General features: G+C 39.3%; 1 protein-coding gene across 4 annotated transcripts in view; it reads right to left on the bottom strand.

The window, feature by feature from the left end:
- The window catches only part of LOC130928046 (gastrula zinc finger protein XlCGF57.1-like), a 75,851-nt gene extending 65,329 nt beyond the window's left edge, over positions 1-10,522 (bottom strand). For all 4 annotated transcript variants that reach the window (XM_057854248.1, XM_057854245.1, XM_057854246.1 and 1 more), the window contains exons 1-2: positions 10,248-10,522; positions 7,356-7,757 (exon numbers count right to left, since the gene is read on the bottom strand). In XM_057854248.1, the coding sequence (XP_057710231.1) occupies positions 7,356-7,757; positions 10,248-10,254 (409 nt within the window). In that variant the 5' untranslated portion in view covers positions 10,255-10,522. The remainder of the gene's footprint in view (positions 1-7,355; positions 7,758-10,247) is intronic.
- Positions 10,523-14,379: the final 3,857 nt, after the last annotated feature.

Genomic DNA, 14,379 nt, shown 5'->3' with positions numbered 1-14,379 from the left:
ATTTTAACTAGTAGGTCGCCATGATTGTTATTGACGTCGCAGCGTGGTGACGTCACATGGGCTCGCTGCCGAACTTACAGTGTCACTCGTGAACGACATAAACATGTCGACGGTTCTGCCCTTCCAATTTGAACTCGTACTTAATATTAACGTGTCGATATTTCACAAAACGAGCAGCAAAAGCAAAATGAATATTTAAAATGGGATGAGAGGAGTAGCGTACATGTGTCAAGTTTGCTAGTGACAGCTAGCACTCCTGCTCTAGTGACGGAGAAGGCGGGTGTTTGAAAAAAATGTCAAAAAATGTTTGCAGATCTTCACGTAGACCATTGTGTGATCAAACTTATTCCAATATTATTGTAACGTCTACAAAATGTCACCCACTTAGTAAAGTTGCAATTCTTTATTTTGGGAACTTATACAACACATGGCTCCTGTCTGCCACATCTCCGTAAGTCAAGCGGTGCATTCAGGAACGCAAGCAAATACCCCCACTATCGTATAATCCGATTCGTTACATTATTATGGAGATAGTTAGCATCCAGAGCTGTCGTGTGGATGGCATTAGTAAACACACACACACACGCGGTTAGATTTTTTTGCAACACCTTATCTTATTTTTGTCACGTAAATGCGCTGTCCAAGTCGTCGATGATAGTTTATACCGGAAGAACGGTATGACAGAAAACTTTTAATAATTTTGAAGCAGTCTCGTTTTCGTACCACGTTATACCTTCAAAGCGGTAATTGACACATGTTTATATTAGAGCTGAAACGAGTACTCGAGCAACTCAAGTAACTCGAGTTTAAAAACTGATCCGAGTAATTTTATTCACCTCGAGTAATCGTTTATTTTGACAGCTCTAAGCATCACGTTTTGCTCGGACTACTTTTAATGCGGGACAACGCGCTGATGTCACGTGCGGAGAGGAAGAAGGAAAAAAAAAAACCTTACTGCAGCCGACAGCCGCCACAAACGATGCCGACGTTGCTAAATACTAGCCCGCACAATGCTACGTTGGTACAGTCTGATAAGTCTCATAGAGATCACATGTATGTTGAACTAGATGCAGAATGACAGACTCGGCCGCGTCTGGGCAGCGTTAGTAAACAGCCGCCATCTTAAAGCAGTAGAGCGCTAAGCGCTAATAAAGGGCGCTAAGCGCTAATAAATAAGATTAACGTTACTGTCGCTACCAGCTCACGTAACGTTAGCCCTGTGGAGGGCTAGGTTTCAATTAATTATGACCACTGTCGATACGTGGCTAACGTGTCTTACATACAGGCTTTAACATAACATAGCATTGTGGAGTGATGAGGGTGTAAAATAAAAACTTAATCATGCTAACTATCAATTTTAGCTCAGTAGTCATTTCTTGAGAAAACACCAAGTAGCACTGGTCCCTAATGTGCTCCAATACAGCCTGTATCATACATTTATTTTGAACACTGCAAAAACTCAAAATCCTATCAGGACTTACAGTTTAGACTAACTTAAAACTTAACTAGAACTTAAAAATGGCTTGACAACAAGAGAAATTCAATTGAAACACGTGGGAAAAAATCCTAACTTTTAAGTGATGTGTGTTATCAAGCGTCACAGCATTTTTAGGTAAGATATATATATATATATATATATATAATATTTTTTTAATAAGATCAAAACGTTTTTTGAGTGGAAGCAGTGAATTAGTCTTTTTTTTTTTAAATTCTAGTTACATCTGAGATGCAATTGTTGGCTGGTTTCAACAATATACATCGAAAATAAAGACATTGATTGACTGAAAATGGTTCAAGATTAGATGAAATGTCTTGTTTTCTCATGTATATTTATAATTGCTCTTCACCTAAAAATATATTTGTTTTATCCGATTACTCGATTAATCGATAGAATTTTCAGTCGATTACTCGATTACTAAAATATTCGATAGCTGCAGCCTTAGTTTATATACCGCAATGTTTTGTAAACCATGGAAGCAAACAATACAGACGAGACATTTCTGCTCGTTTTACATATGGGAGCATTTTTAAACATTATGCTTGAATACTTCCTGAGTACAAAACGCACAATGGCGTAACGCACGCATGCTATTTTTAGACCGGGACGTCGCATCGTAAAGTGGAAGTAAAGCCGAAGTGGGACATTATAGATCCGCCTTCGTATAGAAACAATGTAATTTGTGCTTCTTTTCTGCGGTAATCTTTCAAAAACGAACATGCCGATCACACATTGCTTTTTTTGGAACTTGTATAAACGACTCTAGACATTACGACATATGAAGGATGTTTTCTTCATACGTTTCCGGAAACCAAAACACAGGAAGAAAAAATGTGAAGACCGAATCAACTTGCGCGGACTTCAACACCAGCTCGTAGAATCCATTCACATTTCATATGCAGTAAACATTTTGTTGGGTTGGCATGGTCTTTCAGAGGACGAAGAGGTAAGCCGTTTTTATATTTTTAACTTATTTTTTAGCGTAACGTTGTGCCGTACTGCTTCTGTCTGACAATGAATGACCTGAAAAGAATTACAATGGTATCTGACTGCCACTGTTACAGTTTCTGTTATATTAAAAAAAAAAAAAACTTTAGTCAGGAGGAAGTGTAAATAAATTATAGAATTAAGATTTGTTATCAATTGCTTGTTTTTTTCCGTCTTTTTCAGCTGTCGACACTCAAGCCATCTCTTTAACTGAACATTTGAATGTTCTTTCACATCTTTACCAGTGAATTTGGCACCAGGGACATAATTTTCCGACAGAATTGGTAGGTTTAGCTCTGTAAACATCTCCTTCATACACTATTCCCATTCATTTCCTATTAGGGACAAACAACAGCTTGTCCCGCCTTGGCTAACAGCAGAGCCACAGAAGCTAACGTCATAAATATTAATGAGCGGAAGTGACGTGTAGCGTGCGGTACCCCATTGCTGGAATATGGGTACATAATGACAAAGACTGCAACAAAATAATGTTGGGCGGCGGTTTGGAATAACGTCAGTCTGATGGGATGTGAACAGAAGACAGTTTCAGTTCCCGAGTATCAGGTCAAGTGCATGATGATGAAACTGGCTGCTCTGTGCATTACCTCAAGAAGCCTCAATACCTATGCAGAGATGAAGACGTTGGCATCATCTGAGAAGGGGCACCTGATTATTACAGATGGGTAGTCCTTACTCCTGCTAACTATGAAATCACAAAGTGTGGGGAACTTCCTCTTTAACCCTTTAACACCGAACGTGTCGGATGCGACACGTTTACGCATATCATCTTTGAAGCCTCGTAACGCTGTAATTACGTCACCCACGTGCCCCTGGTTGCTCTCGTATGAAAGTACGGAAGTTGATGTCCACACCAGTTTTTATTTGAAGTCAATCGACCAAGTAAAACGGGAGATAATGTCATTTGCGGTTTATAGTTTTATTGCAATCATAAATATGCATTGACACGCTGCATGGACCATGCGTCTATCTCCATATTTCCATCATTTCTTGTCCTTTTTTCAAAACCGAAGGAGCACAAAAGACTACATATCCCAAGGGCCGTTGTGATGTCAAAAAGGACGAACCTAATGTGAACGTTTTTTATAAATTGACGAGCAAGGCGCCAACTAAGGGAAAGGAGACACGCGTAGCAAGCAACGGCCGGTTAAATTGAGCTAGCGACTTTGAAACGTGCAGAATGAATCGAAAACTAAATTTAGCGCAAGCAAATGCATTATTTCATCAACTCAAGGAATAGGATGAGCTCTATTTGTCATTATTTTCCTCGGATCAGTAGCGTCTCGGCGAGTAGAAGTGTCAGCAGCGCGCAAACGGCGGATGAGTAGGCTGTGTAACGTATGTGACGCAGCTTAGTGACATGTTCAAAAACAAACTTTATTGAGTGCGCAAAAAAACTTGATTGGGGCGCATGCCTAAAAATATTTGAATTGAACTGAACTACTTGTCAATATTCAGGCATGAAAATGGGTCAGGGGTTAAAAAGGTGACAAAGGTGTGGGGGAAATATGTTCCGGCGTTCTGCCAAAATGTCCGCCGTCGGCAAAACGTCCTACATGTGGCGAATTTGACCATTTTAATTTTTCACATAAGGCTTAATATTCGAGTTAACGGGGGTTTAATTAGTTGAAGGAGTTGATTTCAACCACCATTGACTCGCGCTAGCTTAGCCACTCCGGAGCCCTGAAACTAACAAATAACTGTCAAACTGCACAGAATGTGTTCAAATCATTTCCAACGACTAATTAAACCCCGGCTAACTCAAAGATTAAGCCTAATGTAAAAAATTCTGAACTTCCCCTTTAAAATAAAGACCATTGAATATGGCCCTTAAAATGTTGTCTATAAAAGTTTTAGAGCAATAAAACAAACAACACAAATGAATAAAATGAACAGGAATCCTTCAAAGTATTTCATAATGGGTCCAAATTATTTTTCGAACAGATCATGTGACTATAGAACCTTAGAGACAGCCGTTTGCATTGCTTAGCCAAAACTACAGCTGAGGAGGCAAGATGGAAATTTAGAATTTCTTTAAACCTAAGCTTTCAAAACCCTCAACAACAACTGAGCTTGAACCGAGGATTGAGCACGAGCAGTATCAAAAAGTCCTGGCTGTCCTGTTACCTGTTGTGCTGTAATTCCAAGTGGTGCTTGAATTGGATGCTTATAGCGGTGGACAGTCTTTTTGAGCCAGTGCAAAGTTTGCAGCGCACGGAGATATTTTTGTTATCTTTACTGGACAAAAATGTGAAGTAATGGCTGTGTTTCCAGTGTGCAAATGCAGCCGTTTGTGATATATCTCCTGCCTATTTCATTGCATCCTGGCGAGGTAGCAAGGCTATGTTGTTTTGGCCGCAAACTCCCAGCGCTCACGCATCATGGTAATACACGTGACCCTTTTTGTTCCATCCCCGATTAAAAAATGTGACATGTGATGTCACTCCCATGACTACAGTATTCTTCATTCTACACACATTATGGGGCAATAACAAAATAGTAACGCACAGGCATCAAGGAAAGTAATTTTACTCAGATTACTGATTTAGAAAAATGAACGCGTTAGATTGTTCTTTACTGAAAGAAAGTAATCAGATTAGTTACGCATTACGATGCCGCGTTATTGACAACACTGCTTTTATATTACCGTTAAATACACAAGCTTGACGCTACCTTAACGGGAGCTATTTTTTCACCGGACGCTCCGGCAGTGTTCAACGCAAGCTGCAACGAACGGCAGTAACTTTGTCATACCACAAAATATGAAAACGAAAACCATTACTCACTAAATTCAATATGCTGGCAAATGCATTCATCTAAAAACAATTGGGAGTGATACTTTACCTCCTCCAGCGAATGTGAATTTGTGCTTAGTACAAGATCATCTGTCGCAATTAGCGATCTTTGACGCTCTTTTTTTTTTCCTCCCCGCATACAAACTTGTTTCTCTCTCAGCGGCTGTGATTAACCTCAATGAAGTTGCTGTCCTAGCTAAGCCTTGCCTATCATTCGTCTTTGTAAGTTTTTAGTAACTTTGTGTATTGAATTTGAAAGGAAAATGTGTGTTTTGTTTTTGATGAACTTTTTCATGAAGCTAAACTGTTGAAGCTACTCACATGTGGAAAAATACGAGTGTACAACGTTTTAAATGTATTCATTTGGTATATTTCAGTTACCACGATTTGAGAGATCAATAAATTGAAGAATTTACGCGTTGCGTTTGGAGTGCTTGTTTTTGGGTTTGCTGGAATAGCGTCACTGACACACGCAGCATCAAACAGGGGAAGGGGTAAGCGCTGCCGCGCCAAGCTGGCTGCATTTTCGACACATGAAAAATAACGAATACTTACTACTGTATGACGGAAAATTTTAGTGGTTTTGTAACCGCGACGTTTTCATAGCATGGTAATCCGTGAAGGTAACTGGCACATGCCTACAAACGACCCCCCCCCCCTTAAAATTTTTCTCCTCGGATCTACACGATTCACGTAGGTCATCCTTTTTGACTTCAAAACGGCGAATTTCGCCGAAAGGTGAGAGATTTTCATGCCTGAATATTTTTGAAAATACTTTTTTTTCAATGTTTGTTATTTTTTCTTCACTATGAATCTTTTCAATTTTTATATAGATGTGTGTTCGAGAAGCTTGATTGCATGTACATATGTACCTTTGATAAGGTGATAGGTACAATACCTAACTTCACAAAGAGATATCCTCCAAACCCTTTCTGTGTTGGATAATATATATAAAAAAAATTCTCAGTATTTTGCACTGTATATAATACATTTTGACCATAGTATGTGTGAAGGCCAAAAACGCCTATGACCATAGCTGCTGTTTGTGTTGAATTGACAAACATAAAACTATTCAATCTTATTTTTTTTCTATTGAATGATAATCCTAGCAAGTTGAATAAATATTATCAAGCTTCAAAACCGTTGGTCGAGCATGTTTGGTTGTCAGTGGGACTTCAACATTACAAATTTTGAAAAAAGATTTGGGGATTTTTTTGTCTTTTTGGGTCCAAAATGTGGATTAAAGTTGGTCAGTGAAGAAAACAACAGTTTGGACATGAAGTTCAAGGTATCCTGAAAAAAGGGACCCAACTTGGCCATTGTGAACAGTTTTTTTCTTTAAAATATAAAGGCAACATCAAAGGCATGCAAATTCGGCCAAAATAGGCTTAGGTGTTAAAGGGTTAAGGTGTAGTTGTTGATTTTATTTGTTTCCCCGATTAAAAAAAAATCTTCCCTTGCTCCAAAGTTGCCTAATTATCTCCCCTTTGCTGATTTTAATAAATTTTCTGTTGCAAAACGTGACTTGAAGTGTTTATTATTTAATATGTACCAGTATGTGTGTCCGAAACTCGTTTTTAAAATGAGAAACTTGATTTTTAGCTCACATGATTTCACCTACTTTTAGGGTGTCAAAAATGCCCTCCTGCTCAGAAAAAAAAAGATATTTTTAAGTTTCCAATGATGAACCAGACATGCATGTTGAAATTTTTAAAATAAAGTTGAATTGGGGTTCTCAGAACGGAATTTCAAGCCACCTGAGTGTTTTCTGTCATGTGCTCGTCTTTCACACAATCATGGTGCACACGCTTGTTTTGCAGACGATCACTTTGCATGTTATTCCGTTTCATAAGTTTACACATAGATGTAATGCACCTTAAACTCGCGTTGATGTGCCGATGTCACAATGAGTCAGTCATAATTCGTAAACAACAAGGATTGGACACACTGTCGCATAAAGACTAAACGGATTGAACAAATGCCACCAAATGACAGTTCCCGTTTCTTCTTCACACAGAGCCCCACATTCCCCTCAAGTTGAGTAATGTAATACTCACAGAACAGCGAGTGTGATGTGAAGTCGTCACAATCTGATGGTCGAGCGATGAGGTTGTCTGCTTGGGACCCTTCTTTTGAACTGCTGCTGCTACCATTCGAAAGCTCCGCCCCTCTGCTGGCGTCACTCGGACCTCCATCTTCACCTTTCAAGGGCTCAACAGTCCACTTGGGGATGTCCACCACCTCCACTTTGACATATGGAGGGTCCTCCTCCTCCTTTTTGAGGGGATGAGGTTGCTGCTGTTCCTTAATGTGGGGGTCCTGCAGTCTAATGAGGAACTCCTCCTGCTCCTCTTTAATGTGGACAAATTTTTCCTCCACCTTCTTGATGTATGGCGAGTCTTCCGCTTCTTCCATGCGAGCAGACTCCAGGTGTTCAGGACGATGCGCTTGACTGACATCTGCAAGACCAAGAACATAATCACACATGAGCCAAATTTTATGTCTTCATTAGCCATAATATGTCCCCACAATAACTTACTGCTTCAGAAGTAAACCTCTGTGACGATTGTGTATTTATTCGTATCTTGTTGTCATCCACTACGACACAATGTAATAGAGCCATCCGGACTAGTCGACATTGTTGCAGATGAAGTACATGTGTCGACAAGCACAATAACCCATTGACGGTTAAAGGCAAGTAAAAAATAAATAAAATACATGGGTGGAAAGTTGAGAATGTCACATGCTCAGGATGCAAGTGAGGAAAGCGGCACAAAGTCACAAAAGCAGACCACAATGGGCAAAGCATGGACTTATTTCAACGGATAAAAGGTGGGTGTCACTGTCGTGTGCAGTCTCTTGTAAGTCCATATTAGGAATGGGCGATAGGGCCTTAAGTAAAAGAGAACTACGAGAATAAAGTTGTACTATTGCTACGAGGAAAAAAAAGTCATTATTACGTAGGGGTAATGCAGTTGTAAACTGCCACACACTTTACCTTACCTGGGAGTTATGATGAAGCATTAGATTATACATCTTTCTTTGATCATCATTTAATGTAGATGAGTAAAGATATTAAGGATTTTCTTATTTGTAAAACTAATTCTAAAACACAAGATGCCTTCAATATTGTTGATTTTAACAGAGGCAGCATGGCGTTACGTAAAGTACGTAGCTGCTTATTCAGGTACGTAATAATACGACTTTTATTCTCATAGTAATAGCACGAGAAAAAACACTGAACTGTTACTCCGAGAATAAACGTTAAATTAATCGTACGAGACTAAAAGTCATATAATTATGTCGGGCTAATGTAGGTTAAGAAATAATTATAATCAATAGGAGGATTTATACTAATGCTTCGTCGTAGCTCCAAGTTAAGGTACATGTACGTACTGGAAAGTGCGTAGCTCCTCACAACAACTACCACTACTTAATAATACGACTTTTTTCTCATAGCAATAGTACGGCTTTAATGTCATAGTCCTTATTTTATTTATTTGGCCCTAATACTTAGTCATAGCGTCCTATCAATGCGCATCATTCAGTTTTTTTCACGTACTTCACTCCAGTGATTCGTGAGATTTATTTAGCTACACTGCTGGTGTTCACCCTAATGCTTAGGACAATATAAACATATCACTAAAAGAAAATTTAAGAACTGTTTTGAATCCTGTTGGAAAATTGAAGTCACTCACTGTGTTCTGAAACTGTTTATTTGCTAGTGATTTTTTGTCACCCCTTTCTGATTTTGGGGCATTTTGGGTCACTCCGTGATGATTTTGGGGCATGTAGGGGTCACTTCCGGTTTATTTTGGGTTTCAGGACTGGAGCAAAGATTCTCCCCAAATCTCAAACTCAACAGAAAGTGACCTGTAATTGCCTTAAAATGAACAAAAAGGGAGCTGTAAGCGCCCCCAACGATATATCAATTCTTGGCAGGAGCATATCGATAACCTTTTGGGATACAAAGTATCACGGTTTATCACCATTTCGATATTTTGTCACACCCCTACTTCCCATGCAAGAAAGAATCATGATTCAAGCTTCAGCATTCGAGTGAATTTTGAGCATTAGTTTTCATAGTTGTACAATTTGTTTGTTTGGTTTTGCAGATATTTGCTCCAGTGTTACATGTTCCATGACTAAATTTAGCCATTAGTTCTTGTTAAAATTTCGTTTATTTTTCCAATTGAGCAACATTGTTTTGTTTTTTAGTGATCGTTAAAGTCGCCAGTAGCGGACGGGCCTGATTACATAAAATATTCAGATCACCGAGCAGAGCAAGGTTTGGAGACAATGGAATCCTGCAGTTCGAGACAATGGAATCCTGCAGTTCGAAAGGGATGGGAGTTCCTTCATTACCCGCAGCCGGACCTGTTGTACAGTTTCACACTGCCAAATAGCATGCATGTATGTATCTGGATAATTCTCCTGACAGTTTGGACCAAGGACGTGGGTTTGCATAGGGACGGTAGTGACATTACACTTCCAACTTTTCAGCAAAAAGTGTACATGCAGGTTATGTGTTTAAACCTATGCCCTTGGTTTGGACATTTATTGGATTGGAAAAATCCTATTTTGTACGCATTAAACTGAGTTTTATGCTATCCATGCAGTAGTTTAAATTGGATAAATTGCAGATTGGTGTTCGTAGTCATTGTAAATGTACTGTTACAGATTTGTGTCCCAGCAACTATTATAGGATGTGACTGAAAGGTCGTTACTCCATTTTTCGATTGGTAAATATGTAGAATTGTTACATGAGAATAATTTAAGTGCTTTACATCACATTCAAATTAGTAAGAGACGAACAAAAACAGTAAAGAGAGAAAACAACAAATGTGGTGCTGCGTGACAGCACTAATCAGACATTTTGTGTCTTCAAACATTTGAATTGTAATGTATAGTATTTGCGAGACAATTGAGTCATAAGTAAACTTACACACCTGACATTTTGGGACATGACGTTTGCTTGCTCGGCGACGTGTGTATCCCAGGTGCGTTCTCTTTGTTAGCTGCTAAACTAGGCTAGGCTAACAAAGCAGGCCTCGAAGTATCAACGTGCACCCAAACGACCCGAAGCAGTAGCGAGATTGAACGGATTCTTGTCCAAAAATATCTGACACCTTTCAGTCGATTACATTACGTCTTGGGGTTAAGTGGATTGTCTTCAAAGCACCACTTTTCCGAAGCAATCGGACGGCGCCTCCAGCCACTCACATCCACTACGTCAGGACTCAGGATGCATGACGCGCACGTATAGACCCCACTCACATGACGTCACAACCACGCCTCCGCGCCATATTGTCCGTCAGGTCGTCGTGTTTGCGCATTACCGCTTCGTAAATTCCTCCTTTTATGGCTTGTTTTTCTGCTCGTTAACATTAATAATCATAATGGTGAAGGCGTGTGTGGCGGTTGGTTGCAGTAACACAGAAGATAGACGGAGAGACTTGAAATTCTACCGTATTCCGAGAGACCCATAGAGGAGAGCGAGATGGACTGCTGCAATTCGACGAGAAAACTGGGCACCAAACGATCACCACAGATTATGTGGTAGTCATTTTATATCTGATTAGATGCATTTAATATATATTTAGAGGGTTTTGGGCTGACAACCACAATTAAGATCATTGCGAGGCTAATCGCCGACAAAATACAGTTTCAAATTCAAGATGCTTATTTCTTCCACCATCATTACATTTTGAATAATATTTAGCTGGTAACAAGTGAAAGAAGCTGGCCTCGTCTACGGCTCATCAGTTAAACAGGTGTGTCCAAACCTTTTGCAAAGGGGGCCAGATTTGGTGTTGTAAAAATGCGGGGGGCTACCTTGGCTGATTTACATAGAACAATATATTTAAACAAATTTTAGCAAGCCCTTATGGGTGTCACATTTGCTTCATTATTTTTTTTTTATTCATAATTTCAACAGTCTAGTCTTTGTGGCGTTCTCTTTTGACACTCGGGCTCTTGCAAAATACTGCTGCTGTGAAATTAAACTAGCTTCAAGTTGCTATAATTTCTCGCTGCGTATCTTCCCTGTAATGTTGTCGTACATGTCAGCGTGTCTTGTTCGGTAATATCATTATTGCGTCACATCGAACTCTTTGAAAACAGCGACTGTCTCTTTGCAAATGAGGTAGACACAGTTGTTGCGTGTTTTATTGAAGAAATAGTCCAATATCCACCTATCCTTGAAGCGTCGGCCATCGCAGTCAACTTTTTTTTTTTATTGATTGTTGCCATTTTAGAAAATTGGAAGTAAAGGGTCATACGGTGTAATGTTGCTTAGAGTCCTGCTCTTAAAGTTTTTCAAAGTTTCTTGAGAATAGGCTGATTTTGTGTGGACAAGATAGTTGTAGATATCAGGGTAACCAGATGTCAGGCAGAGAGGGCGAAGACAGCGGGTCGAAAAATATCGATTTAGGCATCAAATATGGATCTGGCGAATGGATAGACTGAAGCTTTTCCACATAACGCCTTTTATGCAACGCATCCAATGAGCTTACAGCGTCTGAAAGCACCGGGGCTTCCATGAATTGCACTATAAATTGCACGACAAATTGAAACCATTGAGAATACGGATAAACAATGACGGACAATATGGCGGCCGGATACAGCGACACGTCATTCTGTGACGTCGGTGAGTAGGGTCTATACGACACTGCTTGCTTTTTTATTTTATTTTTTTTTGAGTACTTTTCATTGTCCAACGTGAAACAGACAGGAACGCTACTTTTTAAGGGCCTCATTCAACAATGGTCATTGATGGTAGCTTTGCATGTAATGCAAAATAAACCATCTTTGTCATTCCTTTTTTTTTTTATATGGCAGAAGAACATGGGTTGTTGTGATTTTTGACCAAAAACTTACCATTACAGCTAGGGTTGTTCAGATCATGTTTTTTTGCTCCCGATCCGATCCCGATTGTTTTAGTTTCATTATCTGCCGATCCCGATATTTCCCGATCCGATTGGTTTTTTTTTTGCTCCCAATTCAATTCCAATCATTCCCGATAATTTTTCCCGATCATATACATTTTGGCAATGCATTATGAAAAAAATGAATAAAACTCGGACGAATATATACATTCAACATACAATACGTAAGTACTGTATTTATTTATTATGACAATAAATCCTCAAGATGGCATTTACTTAGGGTGTCAACAATAATCGATGCGGCGATGCATCCCGATGCGGGGCAGGGACGATTCGATTCGATGCGGGCAACACGCTGAATCGATTCAGCGCATTTTAAAACATATAAGTACGTTCAAAAATCTTCCCTGCTCAATTCCGGTGATGCAATGGATTTGGTTTCCCCATTTGTATTGTTATTCTCATAGAGAGCTACTTTACATTCAAAGCAAGCCCGTAGAGGTTAGATCGGGCCGAAAAAATTCCAGCCCAACCCGACACGGCCCGCTGGTATTGAAGCCCGACCGGCCAGATCAATTAACTATAGATTTGCATGCCCGAGCCGGGTGATGCGGAAAAAAAAAACGCAGCAGCAGCAGCAATTTATTTTCATTTTTTCAAGTTTTCTTACTGTTTAAATAGTCTACATATTTTTATAAGAGTTATAAAAGCCTTTACACAACGAAATAACGCTGGGAAAGTTTAATACAGTGGTACCTCTACATACGAAGTTAATCCGTTCCAGGATCTTGTTTGTAAGTCGAAATGGTCGTATGTTGAGCAGGATTTTCCCATAGGAATACATTATAATTCCATTAATTCGTTCCACAGCCCAAAAACCTTCACTAAATCCTTAAAAAATACTGCTGGTACTATTACAAATGGCAATTACACATAGCAAAACAAATAAATTATAAATCAAAATCGGAATAATAATAATAATAATAATAATTCCTGTATTAATGTAACGAATCGGGTTCTAATGTGGCGGACGTTTTTTGCTGACCCTGAACGCACCGCGGGGCTGACGTGCCAGAGACAGACCGGTGAGCTTGAGTTTCACTTTCACTTTGAATGTTTTCTTGAGAACACCGTCAATTGCGGCAGACAGAAGGTGTTTTTGTTTTGAATAAGTTGTGAAATAAATGATAAAAACGTGGCGAAGTTGGCGATTTCTCTGGAGATGTTACCACAATAAGAATTGTCAGCTTAACTTATAAAGACTGGCGAACGTTGGTCGGAGGAGGACCGTGGAGATGTATTGTTGAGCCATTTCACGGATGCCCACCCTACGCTCATATTTTTCTGTCATTTGCATCTTCATTTAGAAGGTAAGCGTCAACTTTTTCCTTGTTTCACCACCTGTACCAACCTTTTCTGAAACCAGTGTTGATTTGTCACACAAGAAAATCCGCCGTGCATTCGTCTGCGGTGCTGCCATTGTCGTCGTATTTCGAGCATGTCGTCGGATGTAGAAACAAATGGCGAGTCAAATTTTACGTCGGATGTCGAAAAGTTCGTGTGTCGAAGCGATCGTACGTCGAGGTACCACTGTATATAAAAAACACGGTTTTGCAGACACACAGAGGAGAAGATTCAAAAGGATCACATTTGCCTTTGTGTGTGTGCATAAATAAAATTCAATTCAATTCAATTTTATTTGTATAGCCCTAAATCACAGATGTCTCAAAGGGCTTTGCAGAGGCAATATGATACACAATTAGAAATGAAGCAACAAAGATAAATAGATACAGTTCAAGTCCTGGGTATCCCCTATCCTTAAGACCCTCCATACCGGCAAGGAAAAACTCCAAAAACTCCAGAGTCAATTGGGAGAAAAATGAGAAACCTCGACATAAAAGTGTCTTTCCTAACAAATTCTCAGTTGGCAGACAAAAAACGCAAGTTTACTCAATATTTAAATAGTCTACATATTTTTAAGAGATTTATAAAAGCATTTACTCAACAAAATAACGCTGGGAAAGTTTAATATTTAAAAAAAACACTGTTTTACAGACACACAGAGGAGAAGATTCGAAAGGATCACATTTGCCTTTGTGTGCATAAATAAAAGTGTCTTTCGTAACAAATTCTCAGTTGGCAGAAAAAAAACGCAAGTTTACTCAATATTTAAATAGTCTACATATTTTTATGA

The sequence above is a fragment of the Corythoichthys intestinalis genome, chromosome 13 (genome assembly GCF_030265065.1).
Source record: "Corythoichthys intestinalis isolate RoL2023-P3 chromosome 13, ASM3026506v1, whole genome shotgun sequence".
Classification (NCBI taxonomy): Eukaryota; Metazoa; Chordata; class Actinopteri; order Syngnathiformes; family Syngnathidae; genus Corythoichthys; species Corythoichthys intestinalis.
The sequence above is the reverse complement of the archived record's forward strand: the minus strand, read 5'-3'. Positions and strand labels throughout refer to the sequence as shown.